The sequence below is a fragment of the Ctenocephalides felis genome, unplaced genomic scaffold (genome assembly GCF_003426905.1).
Source record: "Ctenocephalides felis isolate EL2017-DRISC unplaced genomic scaffold, ASM342690v1 CF-g0.4_SCAFFOLD_00845, whole genome shotgun sequence".
In the NCBI taxonomy this organism is placed as follows: domain Eukaryota; kingdom Metazoa; phylum Arthropoda; class Insecta; order Siphonaptera; family Pulicidae; genus Ctenocephalides; species Ctenocephalides felis.
Window position 1 is genome coordinate 56796126 of NW_020536999.1, and position 18246 is coordinate 56814371.

General features: G+C 27.5%; 2 protein-coding genes across 2 annotated transcripts in view; one reads left to right on the top strand and one right to left on the bottom strand.

Annotated features, from left to right (window-relative positions):
• LOC113386359 (dipeptidase 1-like) overlaps nt 1-12017 on the bottom strand; it is a 43235-nt gene extending 31218 nt beyond the window's left edge. The window contains exon 1 of the mRNA XM_026624147.1: nt 11951-12017. Within this exon, the coding sequence (XP_026479932.1) occupies nt 11951-12017 (67 nt within the window). The remainder of the gene's footprint in view (nt 1-11950) is intronic.
• Nucleotides 12018-12147: 130 nt separating this feature from the next.
• Nucleotides 12148-15155, top strand: LOC113375987 (putative uncharacterized protein DDB_G0282499). Its single transcript, XM_026615926.1, has 4 exons — nt 12148-12396; nt 12757-12914; nt 13481-13562; nt 13632-15155. The coding sequence occupies exons 2-4, from the start codon at nt 12790-12792 to the stop codon at nt 15069-15071; spliced, it is 1647 nt and encodes a 548-aa protein (XP_026471711.1). The 5' UTR covers nt 12148-12396; nt 12757-12789; the 3' UTR covers nt 15072-15155.
• The last annotated feature ends 3091 nt before the right edge of the window (nt 15156-18246 follow it).

Consider the following 18246-nt stretch of genomic DNA (forward strand, 5'->3'; position numbering starts at 1 on the left):
AAAAGCAGAACAAAATGTTTGAATAAATAATCATCTAATTCAACTTTAAAAGTTAGTCGTTTAAACATTAATTAGTAATTAAATCACAACAAACTGACTGTATACTTTTGATAGTTCATTAACTTTTCTGGTTAGCTACTATTATTTATAATTTTATTATGCTGAACTAAAAGCTTTATTTTCTCTTCTTTAAATAGTTTTTACATTTGGAGATATAGTATGTCTCCTTCTTCAGGGAAATAAATTTTAAAATTAATTTTTTAATTGAACACTCACTAAAAATCAATCATACATCCACAATAAACAATAATTGAAAATATCACGAGTTATAGATGTTTTCTTTACTATTATGAGTATTTGTAATTTTGTAATGAAAAAATGATGTATAAAAACAAATTTATAAAGAAAACATTTGAATAATTTTCTGAGAAAAAAGAGGATTTTAGTTCAGAAAAATCATATAAAGATATGTACCTATGAGGTGAGACGGGGCACAAAGACCCAATTTGACTTTGAGCAATTACATTGTGAAAACCAAATTAATTATATCACAACAAATATTTATCTGACTGTGTTCAGTAAAACTCCCATCGCTGTATAGAGATGTGATTTTCTACTGTTTTTCAAAAATTAGTCACCTGGTCCTTTTTAACCCATAGGTGAAGTAAATTTGAGTCTGGAGGCAAACAGATCTAATGCCTTATTTTGAGTTTTAAAGGGATTTTACGAAATAATAGCTCCATTATTCAACAAATCTTGAATAAAGTTTTGATTTACAAAAAAAAAAATTCAACAAATGCAAAATATAATTTTAATAGATACATTTTTTTACAGAGATAACACTGTAAATAATCTTAATCTAATATTTTTTCAAAAATATATTTATGAGCATAGTTGGTATAACTATTTGTTTAATTTGTCTCTTGTGAAATTGATTTTTTAAATTTTATTCACTATTTAATTCATTATTTTTTACTGTTTACACCTTTGCCAAGGTAAAGATTCAGTTGGCCCTTTTTACCCCACCCACGTGTAAGCTTTCATAGAAGTTATATAAAAAACTGTTGAAACTAACTTAAAATTAACAATACATCTTATAAAATAATAAATAACGTATACTTAAAATTCATTTTTAGGGCTCGTAAAAACTAACAAAAAAAATACTTTTCAAGCATTGAGTACTGCCCTTTATCTCTAGATAGCAAAGTAGCAAGAATCAAGGTGATGGGTGGTTATATATCTTTTTCCTCTACTTTCTAATATTGTTGTTAAAAAAATTGTAACTTTACTTGTTTTAGAGATATCATTGGAGAACCTTTTTACCCGTGGACCTTTGTGAGAAAGATCTGTGATATAATGCAATTATTTGAAAATCTTGAAACATTTTTTTCATTGTTCACAGCTTGTTTCAACAATCACATTACAATTTTAATCTATAAGTTGAAAATGGTGGTATTGAAAATCAAATCAAAGAAAATTTGTTACAAAATTTCTGAAGAACATGCTTTAAATTTTAAGTATTCTGAAATTTATTTGATTACTATACTTCTATTACATAACTTATAATCATTAATTCTCACCTTAATTTTAATAAAACAAGATAAATAACTGTGCAAAGCACCAAATTCTACTTTGATACCTACTTTACATCGAATACAACAGGATACAATGACTTACAGTGAGCACAAATACTTTATAATTCATTTTATAGCTGAATAATTGCAAGAGAAGTCTTTCATTTCTCTCCAAATTATAAGGATTCATTTCTATATATAAAACTTTTGTTGTTGTTCCTGTACGTGTATTAAAATATAATTTATTATGCTGACGATCTACATTCTGCATTTAAAAACACCGCCCTTCTAAAAAATATATTGAGGCGTGTTTAATATTATTTTCCGCATACTTTGACACGATTATTACGGTATTATAAATTCTATTTATTATGAACATTTTATATTTGAATAATTCCAAGCATATAACTTTTATTACATTTATAACGAGTAGAAGAAATGAACATCAGAGCTTCAAGCTTAAACACTTAAAAACAACGTTAAAAATTAAAAGCATGACTAAAGCTTAAAATTAATGGATGTTTCTTAGAAAAATATTTTTTCATTTGAATCAGAAATTTATTTATTTTATAGAAAATAGACCAGATGTTTATTGATATTACAATATAAAATAAATTGCAAAAAAAACAAATAGTACAATCAATAAAAGTTTTCAAGAAAATGCTCATAGAATAAATCAACAATAGTTAATTTATTATAAAATTACAACCATTGGTGTGCCATTTACCATTATCAAAACCAATAAAGCTATTGAAAATTGTTTGATAAAATATTTCTTAACACAAGTAAAAACTACAATGTGTAAACTCCATTTTCTTCGCATTGCGCATTATATATGCATTTTAAATTATAATAATTTGAATTTTGAAGTTTTAATATTATATATAATACGCCTCATTTACATTTATTGAGGTCATTAAATCAATATCAACTTTATACACTAGAAAAGTCCAATAATTTTTAGTACCTCAAATTATAGAAGAAAAATATTATTCACGACATAATCATTTAATGAAGCGAATATATATATAATATAACCAAATATAATTTTTTGAACCAGATATCATTGTGAATTTTTTTGATTACTTGTATTGAATTTTCCTTTCCCTTTCTCTTTCGTATTTTGTTATAAGTTAGATTTTTTTTATCTGTTCAAATTTTACACAAAAAGGTCAAGAAATACATGTCACAACATACACATGTCACATAAAACATAACTAATTGCTGGTAATTAACTACTAATGTTTAACTTATACCAAAATAACAAACAAAGTATACAAGTATTAGTTATTATTGAAAGAAATCGAAAAAACTAATTTTTGAAAAGAAAGGCAATCTCATGTTATTGTAGAGTCAGAGCTCTGAAAGCAATAATGGAAACTTTTTCGAACAAACATTTTACATCTTTCTCGCTTTGGACCCTATCTCAAAATTAGTATAGTTGGCACAACCGTACCCAGTCTGTCCTAATGAAAATTTATCACTTTATTAATATTAAAAAAAAAACACATAAATCTATAAATTCAATTATAAATTATGACGACATCATAACAGTTAACAAGATCTTTTTAACAAAGATCAGAGAAAATCGCAATTTCTAGATAAAAATTGTCCGATGAGTTCAATTTTCAATGTATAATTGAAATCAAATGGATTCGTAATTTTTGAAATTCGTGTGGACGTTTTGGCCGTTTGGTGTCAGGCGATTCAGGACGACACGAATCGTCGACAACACATAGAATTAGATAATCGAGTTTCTCCTTCAAAAAACTAAAAAGTTATCACTGATACGTAATTTGAGAAATAGTTCTTCTAGAATTAAATAAAATTTGTTTTTTCTTTTGAATTAGATAAAGATTAGAGATAAATTTTATACAAATTCTATTGATATACAGATTCTATTGATAGCAGCACAAATATATTTGACAACCCTGCAATTCAGTTTTTTTAACTTCCCGTAGGTTAAGTTATAGTAATTAGTCAAAAATCGAAAATGAAATTTTTTGCATATCTTCACGTTTCAGGGGTTTCTGAACATTCTGGCATACCTCAGAAAAAATGGATGTGTGTGTGTGATTTGAATGATTCAAAAAAATTTTTGCTTGTGTTGATGAAACAATTGTATTTGGGAAAGTTCATTTTTTTTTATTTCACATTTTCAAAAAAAAAAAATTACGAATAATAATTTCATTTGAATATCAAAAATAATTTGGATTTTATTTTTAATTCTAGTTTATATAATTCTTAGAATTAAGAGACAACATTCCTCATTCTAACACTCTCCTTCGAAGGGAATCATTAAGTTTTGTTTATTTACATTTCATGTAAACCAATATGAACATCATGGTTCATTTTATAAGATTTTATATTTTGTCTATAAAAATACGAATAGTGAAAGTTACAGTATTCATAATAATATATTTGAAAACATTTAATATTCTTCGAACTTTCTATTACAGTAAGGGAAGTTACAGCAATTTGCCTTGAGGCACGATGCCATACACCACTAGTTCTATTTCTTTTTTTAATAACAATCAGAATATTAATAAAATATTGTTATATATAGTAGTTACCCATGTGGGTATGTTAACTGGCCATAATTTTTTTCTTCGAGTCTTCTCGATTCTGGTCATGAAGCATTGGAGCATCGAGTGAATTGGGGTGATTTTCTAATTTTTGACGATCGTTAGTCAATTTTGTTTTTATGAAGTCCTTAATATATAGCATCTTCAGATCATCGTGTAGAGTTTTATTGCTATGTTACAAATTAGGTGATTTAATAAAATCAAATAATTTACCTTGACCACTTTTTCGGACGACATGAATCGATTACCCTAAACGCAAATAACTACATTACCAATTTGAATAAAAAATTATACAATTTGTCCTTTCTGTAATATTTTCGACAAAATTTCACACACGATTCCATGTCTTTGAATTTTCAAAACATAATGTTGACATCGTGACAGATGATAGACACATAATCGAATAAATGACAACAACAGGGTGCTTTTCGAACCTATCTGAAAACGTATAAAGTATATAAAACGAACAATTTCTGTCTCCTGTGAGGGTTCCGTACTACCATTATTAACTAGAGATAGAAAGTAATTTATAAGGCTTTGCAGGGTTTCCAATCGATTTTGTAGAGGCTTTCGCTGCCCAGTCATCCCAAATGTCACGAACACTCAAGCCAATTAATACTCCATTGAACGAATTTGTTTTCATTGGCGCCGGCGGGGGCCTTTGAGCGTCAAAATGAGATGCATTGATGTTGTTTGCGTTCGTGTTTTTAGTCGGGGCGTTCCATCTATTTTGCATAATATTGAGTTTTAACATTTTCTATCTAAACAGAATATTTTTAATCAAAATGCTTAAATATAAAGCCCCTTCTTAGAATCGGCACTAAGTTCATAAATGACTCAAATTAATGAACTCAATAAGGACTAATTAGGTATTGAATAAGGGGATGCCGAGCCAACATCTATTAATTGGAAGCCATACATAGTAATAATAATAATAATTTTCGTTGAAGGATGGTTTAGAATTAGATGATAGGGATATAGTACTATAGGATCGTACAGAATCCCAAAACTTAAAAAATAGACATGTACCTTTGTATTTTTAACTTCCCGTAGGGTAAGTTATAGTAATCGCAAAAAAATCGAAAATGAAATTTTCTTTAGTTCTTTACGTTTCAAAGGTTTCTGAACATTTTGGCATACTTTAGAAAAAGTTGATGTATTAGTGTGTGTGTGTGCGGATACAATATTTCGTCGACGACTTCGAGAACACGGATCAACCGAATTGAAAAATTCAAAAAACATTCGATACCTATTTAATATAAGGAGACGTGCTGATTAGTTTTTAGCTAAGGCAGGTACAGCCGTTTTTCTCATAGTAAGACAGATTTTGATAATAAGTTACCATTTTGTTTATATTTGTATGGGTTCCGTCCCAATTTTCACTCGTTGGACTGTTACGCGGCGCTTACGCGCTTTGTCTACAGGCAGGTAAAGTAGCTCGATTGCTTTAAAAAAAATCAAAAGTTTTTGTTTTCAAAATATACAAAACAAAATCATTTTTTGCAAAAAAGGCTTTTTTTCAAAAATTTCAAAATTCTCAAATTTCTAATTTTTTCAGTATTCAAAATATTTCAAACGTTTTTTCAAAATATTAAATTTTTGATACGGAAAGCTCCAGCTATTTGCCTTAAGGCACGTCTACAATTTTGTTTATATATGGAAAAAATGGCTTTTACTTTTCCATTTTGACACCCAATAATATACTATGATAACAAAACACATAACATTTCTTAAACATACAAACTATATTCAATAAAATTTTCAGTCAACCCCTAATTATAAATACACTTTTGTTTCCTATTTTTCTCAAGTTTATCATTTGTTCCTTTTTGCTACATGATCGGGATAAGAAGGGTGCAAACAGATCCAACGCTTTTTTTTAACTTTTAAAAAGAGATTTTACGAAATAATAGCTACCTTATTTAACCAATGTAAAATACAAACTTTTTGAAAATATTTTTTAAAAAGATTTCAATGTATAAAACCTTGATCTGGTATTTTGAAACAAATTTTCATCTAAAGAGGTCGAATAACTTTTAATTAATTAAAACCATACATTTCATACGTTTTTTTTTATACTATTATAATTTGAATTATATATTATTTAATATATTCTAAAGGAAATCGTTACAATACAATTTAGATTAAAATTATGGGCTTTCGACAAATGGTTTAATTATATATATTTTTTAATGGATAAATTTTTCCATCAGATTTGGACCATTAGTCCGTAACAGAATTTAAAAATTCTATTATCATAATTGGAAATAATGCTAAATCTGCCTTTAATATTGTTTGGGTGGTTTATTCACAAACATCAATGAGATTTTGCAACTTTCCTTATGACAATTCCACTTACACCTAATTTGATATATCAGCGATCAGAAGGTTTTTAGGTTTTTTATAAGGTGTTGTATTAAGTTATACTCGTATTTCACCAAAGCTATTATAGAAGGCAACTTAATGATTCTTTATTCCTAATTGTAATATATTCGTTTTTAATTGTGATTATATTTTTAATTCATTGCATAAATGTCTCAAAAAGCTACTTTCACTTGAAATCATATTTAAATCTGTATGTTCAAGTGAAAACAAATATCATTACTGCCTGTGGTTTCAGGCTGCTTGAGGAGAAAATTGGAGCCGTGTGTTTGCAAGGCTGAAGTTCATACCATTAAGCCATAAACAAAGCTTATATTAATATGCATGTCTAAAAAAAATTTTTATAATTTTCGTTCAAAACATATATTAAAAGCAATACCAAATATTCAAATGACCAGCAAGTTGGTATATAATTGTAAAGTAAATCATTTTTTTATTCAGAGTAATTTTATGAAATGTATTGTAATGAAAAATGTCAATGAAAGTCCAAAAGGTTATATTTATAATATGTATAATCTTTTCATATACTTATGTTGAAATCACAAACATGTTATACATCGGTTTGCTGACCTTTCTTAATTAGGAAGCGAAATATCTATTATAAACGGCTAACAAAAATATGTTTTTCTTTATATCCTTTTGGTATGTGGGTAGTGAGGCAGTTATTCTCAAAATTCTGTTCATTACAAAAAGCTTTCCAAAAACTCAGAAATCAAAATTGTGGCATGAAAAGTCATAAATCGGAAAGCAATGCATAGAATGAGAATATTTACAATGAAAAGAAAACTGAGTTGGATCAGTGTTGCTAAAAAAGTGGTTGCTTCACTATTACTAAACATAATAAGATGGAAAAGAAAGCACTTAATATGATATAAGAAAAACAGTAAAAAGTAAGGTACGTACCTAGGTAATTTAGTGATAAAATTAATTAATTAATTAATAAACTTTTGATAAGTTTAGCAAATGTTCCATGACCTATTTGTCTCATATTCAGTGCGGCATTGAAAATAAGCATAAAAAATAACAAAAATAATTTAAAAAAATAGCAAAATACAAATTACTTAATAAATTTTAAATATGTTAGCATTAATGAACTTATATCAGTAATATGAACATTATTTAAAAACATTTTTAATAACCAAATTGTTAACCAGTAATGCATGACATCGTGCCTTAAAGCAAATTGCTAGAACTTCCCGTAATGTAATTTAAGATTATTAAAAACTTAAAATTTGTTTGAAAATTTTGATTGATTTGATATTTAAAACCAAAAAATATTTTTTTTCAAATGTGAATAATAGTAAGAATAGAATAATACAAGTGAAATGTTTTTTGAATCATTCGAATTGGACGCTCCATTCTCTCAAAAACTGAATTGCCATTTTTTGCACTTTTGACTCTGTATTTTTGAAGCGGCTGGACCTGCCTTAGCTAAAAACTAATCAGCACGTCTCCTCATCAAAAAGGGGGAAAATATATATTCGATTATGTATGATTAATAGAAATCAGTTGAGCGGTGCTACCGAAAACATTGACAAAAATTTATACTTGCACACATATCACTATAGAGTTCTAGATCCTCCCCCCACAAGTAATGCCTAATGGCGATTTTCCGTTGAGACCATTGGCAAGGAAAAAGCTGAGGCCTTTACCGAGTCCGACATATTCAGACAAAAGACAGTCTGGGATGCATAAATGCATTTCCTTCGCTCTACAAAAAAATCATAACATCCATTTTTTCTAAGGTATGCCTAAATTGTGATAAACTTTTGAAACGTAAAGATATGCACGTTTTAGCGTATTCTAATTATGTTAGACAAGTATACATTACTGAACTTCAGTTAGTAAAATCTTTATTATTGAAAAAATGTACAAAGTCTTTATAATTCATAGAAGGAAAAAATGATCAACCAAAACGTTAATAAATAATTCAATAATAATTGAAGAATAAAATTAAATTCACTTGAAACTGTATGCATTAACATACTCTAATTATGTCAGACATTACTGTCAGTAGTAATATTATTATTGAAATATGACGTTTTTTACGGGTCGCCGACGGTTGTTTATTCACGGGGTGTTCGAAAGCACATCTTACACACATAATATACTTTAACGAGCGCTATCGTTCTTATTACTGACATGGGTTGCATATGGGACATTTTTCATGCAATATGAGATATTACGATGATATCCCATGTCCGGAAATGATACCCATGAAATGTCCTTTCGACGTATTCGTGATATGCGGGCTTCATTAGGGTTGATGTGGACGATGTGGTCAATGTTTCTGATAGAGCGAAAACAACACGACACGAGTATAATAGAAATTTCATTGATTAGCCCTCTGGATGGCTTTTGAATGTATTATAAAGGGTTTATTAACTTCCCGTAGTGTAAGTTATAATAATCGCAAAAAAATCTATCGAAAAATCGATCAAAGTCAATTCAGTTTTTGAGAGAACGGAGCGTCCGATTTGAATGATTCAAAATTTTTTACTTGTATTGACAGACTGAAAAATTGATTAAATTTTTGGGAACTTAAGTCCAGCGGTTTTGGAGATCCAATAAATCTAATTACAATTCAATAAAAGCTGCCATTTTCGGGCAAAAATCATCATTGGACATCAAATTATCAGATAATTTATAGAAATTTTAATAATAAGTACAAACTTTGTTTTCATTTCTATGGGTTCCGTACCTGGATTTATAATCTTTAACCGTAAGACTAGAACGCGGTGCTTCGATCGATATTTCGTCTTTAAAACAGCCACGTAGCGCGATCATAAAAAAAATAAAACAATTACATATTTTCAAAAAATCAATAATTATAAAAAATGTTCTTCAAACATTCCAAATCACGGTACGAAAATTTAAGCAAACCACTATATTTTAGTAATGTATTCAAGTCAAGCATTGTCAAGCCATCAATGTGCAATGTGCCTTAAAGAACGATGCCATGCACCACTATTTTTTTAGTAATGTATTCAAGTCAAGCATTGTCAAACCATCAATTAAAAATATTATAACAAGGATCATGACACCTAAACAGCTTTAGGCGGGGCTCAAAGGTCCGCAGCAAAAAGGCACTACCGAAAAACAAGTAATTTTTTAACAGCAATATTTAAAAGTAGAGAAAAAAAGATGTATAACTAGCCATCACCTGGATGCGTAGGACGTTACTATCAGGAGATAAACGGCAATGTCTGAAAATCCATAACAAAAGTATTTCTCGTTGTTAGTTTTTTTGGTTGTGAGTACTATTGTTTAGTTTACGAGACCTTAATATAATTTTTAAATATAAGTTATTTATTTGTTTCATATGATGTATAGTTAGTTTTTAGCTAGTTTCAACAATTTTGCTTATATAATCTCTATATAAACTTACACGTGGGTGGGTAAAAAAGACCAACTAAATCTCAGTCCTGGCACAGGTGTAAACAATCAAAAATAAATTATGTCAGAAATAGTTATTCCCACTCTGTTGATAAATATTTGTGGCCAAATACCAGATACAAGAATATATTATATTCAGTGTTATCTCTGTAAAAAATGTACCCATGAAATTTTTCAGGTTGAATAATGTAGCTATTATTTAGTAAAATACCTTTAAAGTTAAAAATAGGACATTGGACCTGTTTCCTCCTGGCCGTCCTATTTCACTCTACCTATGGAGTAAAAGGAACCAGGCGACAATTTTGTGAAAAACAGCAATAAAATACATTTCTACAATGATAAATTAGCGTTGTACTCAACATAGTCAGATAGTTGTTTGTTTGATATGTGTTATTTGTTGTGATTTAGTTGGTTTGGTTTTCACAATATAATTGCAAAGTCAAATTGGACCTTTGTGCCCCGCCCTACCCTATATTACCCAAAATAGAATGTTATTATATTTTCTTTTATTATAAATAATAATGGTAGTTTGTCCCTTTAATATTGTGATATATATGATAAAGAGAATAATATAAATATATATTTTTTTGTTGTGAACAGTAGTGTTAGTGTGTCTCTTAAATATTATATTATGTTTGTATATCATATATGTAATAGATGTGTTTAGTATTAGCATTACATATTTCTTTACTCGGCTGAATGAATAATGTAAAAAATAGTTTTCAAGTATTTAACTTAATCTTCAAAACAAGTCTAGTTAAATATCGAACTAAGAATTAAACTGCAAATTGGACAATTTTGATTTATAAATTATATACATCAGTTTAAATTCTAGTTTAAACTAAAAATAGGGCATTATAAGTAAAGCAAGACAATATTTGAAGAAACTTAAAAGAAGGGCCAACGCCAATAAACTTAACTTAAAGTGTTTCTAGTAAGTTGAAAAAAAATGATACTTTTGAATATTTTATAATTTGAAATTCGTGCACAGTATCACACAACATTGTAATATTATGCAAATATAATAATGAAAATTGATCTATAATAAAAATTAATCCAATAATAAAAATTGATAGAACAACGCATTCAATAACAAAACATGAGATGGTTAAGTTGAATTAATAATTAAATCGAATTTAATTTAATTGAAGTTTTTACTATTTATGATAAATTAAATTATTTGAATAATCTGCAATTTTGCATAGTATGAAGATTTAACAAAAATTCTAAGCTTATAAGCAAAAAATATATTTTTGCTCAGTTTTGGTAAATTTGACAAAAATTAAAAGGATATAAAAATGAATTTATTGGTTATTTTTGCCATGATATTAATATTGCAGCAACAATAAGTAATAGTTTGAATTTCAAATGTAAAGTATGGTGGCACAATTAAAATTATAAATAAAATTCTTGAATTAATTTAGGATTGCAATATCACATAATTATGTAACAAATAAATATTTATAGTGAGAAGAAAAAGAAAAAAATAATATTCAAAAGATGAAATTATTGTTTAAAGTATAAAAATTATTTAAAAAACATAAAATATATACAATTGTTGTGAATAAACTATAAATATAAACGATAAATAAGTATTTAATTAAAAATTTTAAATAAACCTGTATATAGAAAATATAGGAACTCGGAAAATAAAGGCATCAACATCAATTTTAAGAATTTATATAAACAAAATGTCATACACAGCTAGCCTTACATAAGGTACTTACAGTTATTCAAGTAGAAATATTCAGCTTGCTCAAATTTGATCAATTAATTGCTTCCCCATACATCTCTTAAATCTTTAGTTGTAGCAACTTCAAATACACTAAAAAAATATCACATTCGAATGTACGCGATCAATTCATTCACACTACACTACACCATTATTATTATATTGTCTAGGCTACACATTATCAACCGACATTTTGCATTTGAATTGTCATCGTATTCGCCGACGAGGCAAACCATTTTGATTACGGCAACACCATACTGTTGTGATCAGTATTTTCTCACCTGGCAACCCTGCTTTTTGACAAGTATACACAACATGATTGAAAACATCGGCGTTCGCCGATGACATTCGTTCCTTTTCGGCACTGTTTCTACATGCCGAATGCACGCATACGTGCGAATTCTTGCATGTGTTCGTCTCATATGTTTGTAAATTGATATTTACGATTTGATAACATTGCTTCTGGATATATGTCAAAAGCAAACAAAACCATGAAGAACTTTCATAAACTGAATTATTTCAATAGCGACAATCGTAGAACAATCGTCGCAGTCACTAAATACCTTTAGAGCTTACCTGTCCATTTATAATAAGTGTCAATTTTCAAACTTACAATTCATGTTTACATAATTACGTGTTGCGGTTTTGTATGTAATCGTTCTTGGTGTATTCGTTATGTTATTGCCAAATGTCCTTGAATTTTATTCAGTTTATAGCGAAAAAGGAGGTGCGTCATTTACACTAGCATTTTCAATTAATATTTAGTTTAGTAAATTATTACTTGTTGAAAAAGATATAATACATATTGGATTTGCACACAAATAATGTGTAAATGTCAACAGTTATTCAGTTGTGTGATTTAATGCAAATACATTAGATCATAAAGTGATTAATCATTGTGCAATTGAGATAAAACTTTAATGCATGTGTTGTATAATTAGTGCAAGTTAATTAGTAATTTATTTTGAATTGAATGAAAGTGTTTAAAGCTTTCTTTAACAATATTATTTATTTTTTATGCTTTTTAACAACTTTTTATTTGATACTGATTCCATATGTCATACTAATTACTTTTTTTATAATATAGATTTCTTAAAACCAATTGTAAATATAAGATGTGATGGCTACAGAAACTCAAACAGCAATTCCTTCTCATCATGCCCGTAGGCCCATGAATGCTTTTTTAATATTTTGCAAACGGCATAGAAATGTTGTTAAGGAACGATACCCAAATTTGGAAAACAGGTATAAACAATTAATTCTTAATCAATTTTCACCTAATTTGATTATTTCATATAATAACATGCTAAATGAGATAGGTATAACTATTATATATATTCCCCACTATCCTAATATTTTTATAAAACATTACTTATAATGTTAAATATAATATTCGTTTAGTTGTTTATCATTTGGCATTTGTCGTAAATAAATTAATAAGTTAAATGTAGAGTCAGTAATGCCAGTGTCAGGACTTATTGATTTGTTAGACCAGGTGAAAAACTTAATTAAAATATAGTATTTGTTAATGGCATAAATATTCCTTTTATGACATATATAAATATGTGCGAGGCCATAATCATCAAATATTTATTAATCTAATAAATTTTAGTAAACTTAACATTTCATTGTGTCTCTGAGATTAGAATTATGCTAAGAATATGACTGATAATTGTTTTAATTTAACTAATAAGTGTATATAATTGTGTTTACATATTTATATATTTAGAACTATCTGTATTATATATATATATATATATATATATATATATATATATATATATTATATAGATATTTGTTTATCTCTACAGATGCATCACTAAAATTCTTGGAGAATGGTGGGCTGGATTAGAAAGCAATGAAAAATTTGCTTACACAAATCTTGCAAAACAGGTAATTAACAATTTTGAATTAACAGATATGATTACAAATATTTAAATATTAATGTCATAATTGTTTCAGTATAAAGATGCCTTTTTCAATGCAAATCCAGATTTTAAGTGGTATAAATTACCAGCTCCATCACTTCGTTTAATATCAATTCAACCAGAAAATGTGAAGAATGAAGAATTATTTGTTAATAAAGCATCGGATACTATTAACAATGCATCAAATACCATTACATCAGAAACACCATCATTGGGTAGACAGGATCAAAATAAATGGGATCAAAATTTTTCTCACGGCATTAAATTAGAAGATCCACACCGCATAAACAATATATTTTCTCCAGGAAAATTAGCTGATGAAAACCAGTTAGGAAACTTGAGAAAATTATTTGATACCAGTTGCAATAACAATAATGAAAATGATAATCAATATGTGTTGGAAAGAACTGGGGGTGATTATGCAGAATTTCAGAACAATAATAATAGTTTTACTGAAAAGAGTGATTTACATAAAAATAATGTTAAGGAATTAGAACACGCTTTACAAGAAGCAAACACATTCATAATGAATGTTTTTGAAGAACAAAAAGTTTTGGATAATAATCATTCTTATATATACAATGGACCAAAGATTAGTTTTAACGAAATAAGTGTCAAAGCTTCCGAACCAAGTCATAAAACTAAACTAAAGAAAGATTTAAATATAGGACGAGATTACAAACCAAAGCAAAAATTTGATTCTTTTCCAAATAGTCAAACAAACCTGAGCTACGAAACTTGTGATTTATATTTTCCCAAAAAGTCATCTAGATCATGCAAAGGAAAGAGGTATGAAGAATTTAAGAATAAGGGACTTATTAATACAAAATCAAAACCTACAACAATGAACAAAACCAGTATTTCACTATCGAATACTTCTGAAGAGGCTGATAAATTATATTATGATGCTAAAAGTTTTGTCGATAGTAATGAAGTAGTTGATGCAGATAACGATCGAAATGAATTGAAATCGAATGACCAAAATGATATATTAAAATATTGTGATGATGATAAAATGTGTGCCTATATTGAAGAAGATAATGCATTACTATCTAAGGGTAAATTTTTTCACCCTTCTGATTTTGATTTAGATGGCAAGATCAATGCCTTACCTTTATTGAATTTGGATGAATTTTTAATTAAGAAAAAAGAGAATAAAAACACGAGGAAACAAATAAAGAAACATATTGTTAAACAAAAATTAGATGAAGGTGATAATAAAATTATTAATTCGAATGTTATACCAAGGGATACTTTTAATGACACATCACAGATCAACAAGACGGAGATTGCTGTTGGAAGTAGAAAACGTAAAGCAGTCAAACAAAGAATAACACATTTAGAATTTAGTGATCCTAGCTCTTATGATATAAAATACAAAAATATGGCCTTCCAAGAAAGAACTTATCTATCGGACCTTTCTACATTAGCTGAGGTAGCAGCGAAGAGTTCTAAAATTTCTACTAATAATTGACCATAATTTTAATAGATATTTATATGAAGAGATATTTTGTTATAGGCTAAAAGCCTTATATATTCTATATTTAGATTTATTGTATCCTTTATGTAATTATAGTCTTTGTTATTAATATAGAGTTTATACATTTGCAAATCATGCAACATGATGAAGTTGAAGCATGTGATATCTAGATCTAAAAGAAAAAATAAATATATTTCTTATACTAATATATTGTAAAACAAGTTATAATAAAATACTTAAGTATAAAATATTTGAATTTTTAGTTATCAAAACTGAATCCTATGCCTTCGAAATCTTCATCAACGATTTTTGATTTATTGGAAGAGGACAACAGCGAATTAATAAATATTCAAAAGTGTTTGAAAATTGTTTTCAAGAAATAAGATTCTTTTTAAATTTGGATATGTAAAATAAAAAAATGAATTTAGTTTAGAATTTCCAGAAACCTAAACCACAAAATGTTAAATTTTTTTTTTTTTTTTTAAATTATTTTGATCATTAATTCCCAAGCAAGCCATAAAAGCCAATAATAATATATTATTATTTAATAATAATATATTAATATTTATATATTAAGTAATATATATATATATATATATATATATATATATACTATATATATTACTTCCGGCTCTTGTCAGGCATTTTTAAAAATAGTTGTTTCTAAAATATTTGAATCCCAATCTGAATTTAAATTTCAAATAATCGGATCAATAAATCCCATATAATGATTTGTTAATTATTAAATACTATAGATAATTTATTTTATGGGAACTATGATTTTCAAACATTTTATTATAAGATAATAGGGTAATAAGTAACAAAAAGCTAAATTTTAAACAAAATATAATTGTTATAAATAATTTATGCAGGAAAACTTTCATACATTCAATCATTTCAACTCATTTTATACAATTTCTTAGAATTTCTAGAGTTGTGAAAATAGATTATTTGTTTTTTTTTTAAATATCTTCAGTTACATATATTTCCTTCAAAAAATGTATTTTTATTAACTTCCCGAAGGAGAAGTTTATGATGTTTTCATAAAAAATCCGATTCGCTAATTTTATGTTTTATCGAAGTTTCAAGCCATTCTGAATCGAATGAGACCAAATTTGGGAAAAGTGTGTGTGTGTGATTTTTTGCCGTAAGTCCACGTTTTCTCAAAAACAGCTGGACCGATTTCAAAAATTTAAAAGCCATTCGATGTATCTTGATGAGGACTAGCGTTTTTTTATGCTACAATCGGCCGAACCGTTTCTTTGTAAATCGCAGAAAAGTGAATTTTTTTTCGTCGTTTTAGCCCGCAATTCTGAATCGATTTTGAAAATTCAAAAACTATTCGAAAGATATTGGTTGGGAATCGATCTGATTTATTTTTGGTAAAGATCAGCCGGGCTATTTTCTTGTACTAAATAGTTAAAAAAATGTTTTTCGACGATTTTTATGATTTTTTTTGACGCTAGATACCATAGTCTTATAGATCATACTGAAATGTTACGACACTACGACAACTCGTTTAACTTTAACAATTCGTCAAAGTTTGCAAAAATCAGTATCGTTTTTTGGCATTTGTCAAAATTAGACCTTTGATCAACGTTTTCTCAAAAACGCCTGAACCGATTTCAGAAATTTGAAAGCCATTTGATGTATCTCGATGAGGGTTATCGTTTGTCAGTTTTGTACGACGATCTGCTGAGCCGCTTCTTTCTATCGCCGAAACGTACGGATATCAAAATAAATTCTCAAAAATTATATTATATACATTAAATTTTAAAAGTAATTTAAATCACAAAAATAAATCCAAAACAAAGTCTGAATTTCGCTTTTTTAAAAACTTTTGAACTGATTTTTATAAAAATAAAAAATCATTCGAATGATTTCAATTAATTTATCGAAATTGTGTTTTGCCTAATAGCACTTATTAATTTTGTATAGAAAATTACAATATATTATATATTCTATACAACTAAAAATATTGTATTATTTCATAAAATTTAGATATCAGTAATCAAAGTTCGCGTTTATAAATTATACACAAATAAATTTTGCAATCGTAAGTTACGTATTTGTGCAATAATTATATACATTCATATGTTTATATTAAAAATATACACATAGGTCTATGTTCATAATTATAATACGTGGATAGCAAATTATGGTTGCCGATATTGCATTAACTCCAGTTAATCGATTGATCGCGATTTTCAAAAATTAAACAAACATTATGAATCATAATGTTTCCAGCTTTATTATACTATTTTTATAGTTAAAGAAATGACTAATTTATTTCTTCGCATTTATTTTATAACACGAATAGGTTTTCATCGAAAGTCTGCACAATTTTTTGCGTTATGCATAAGATTTACGAAATGCATTTTAGAAAAGCATGGATGAAAAAAACATGCATTTGATGCAAGTCCATTTCAGAATGCATACGCTATAAATAAAATTTGCCATTTGCATAATATACACAAGAAATATTATCGATTTATTTTAACATATTGAATAAATGCGCAGGCGTTGTCCGCCGAAGGGTCAAAACAAAACGCAAGATGGCTGCGGGAGGTAGTGCAATTTCCGAACTAGATCATTATAACACTAAAATTTACATAACAGAAATTCTGGCTTTACAAAGTATCGAAATTTTGCAAAATAACACTTGTGCTTTATTTTTATACTAAAATAACGACACGCATTATTTGCTAAAAATTTGTTTACAAAATTGTCTGAGGTGGTGCGCGGACATCTGTTGCTTCAATAGTTTGAAGGGTGTTCAGCGCAATATATTTGTGTAATTTTAAAGACATATAAACTGTTTTAAACAAATTATATAAAATTTATTGAAATAAGTAATATAATTTTAACAAGGTATGTATTAAAGATATACTAATTAATCGTACTTTCTTCTTTCATAAATGTTAATGATATTAAAATTTTATTTAAATATTTTTAATTATAATCCATACAAACAATTGTAAAGTTAGTGTTACACACAACTTATTATCATTCGAGTGCTTTTCACCCTTCGGGGTGTTTTTGTTTAATGCCTCAGCAAACATTGCTCACTAGGTGTTAAGTTATTGGATTTCTGCACCATTAATTTCAAAGGGTTGATGTTTTTGCATTGCAATAATTTCTCTGCGAGCAATCGATAAAAGTTTAGTGA

What these genes read in the sequence shown, in the direction of transcription:
- LOC113375987 (XM_026615926.1), top strand. Translation starts at nt 12,790, where the DNA reads ATGGCTACAGAAACTCAAACAGCAATTCCTTCTCATCATGCCCGTAGG. An exon ending in TACCCAAATTTGGAAAACAG is followed by an intron (nt 12,915 to 13,480) that starts GTATAAACAATT and finishes TTATCTCTACAG; the next exon opens with ATGCATCACTAAAATTCTTG. An exon ending in ACACAAATCTTGCAAAACAG is followed by an intron (nt 13,563 to 13,631) that starts GTAATTAACAAT and finishes TAATTGTTTCAG; the next exon opens with TATAAAGATGCCTTTTTCAA.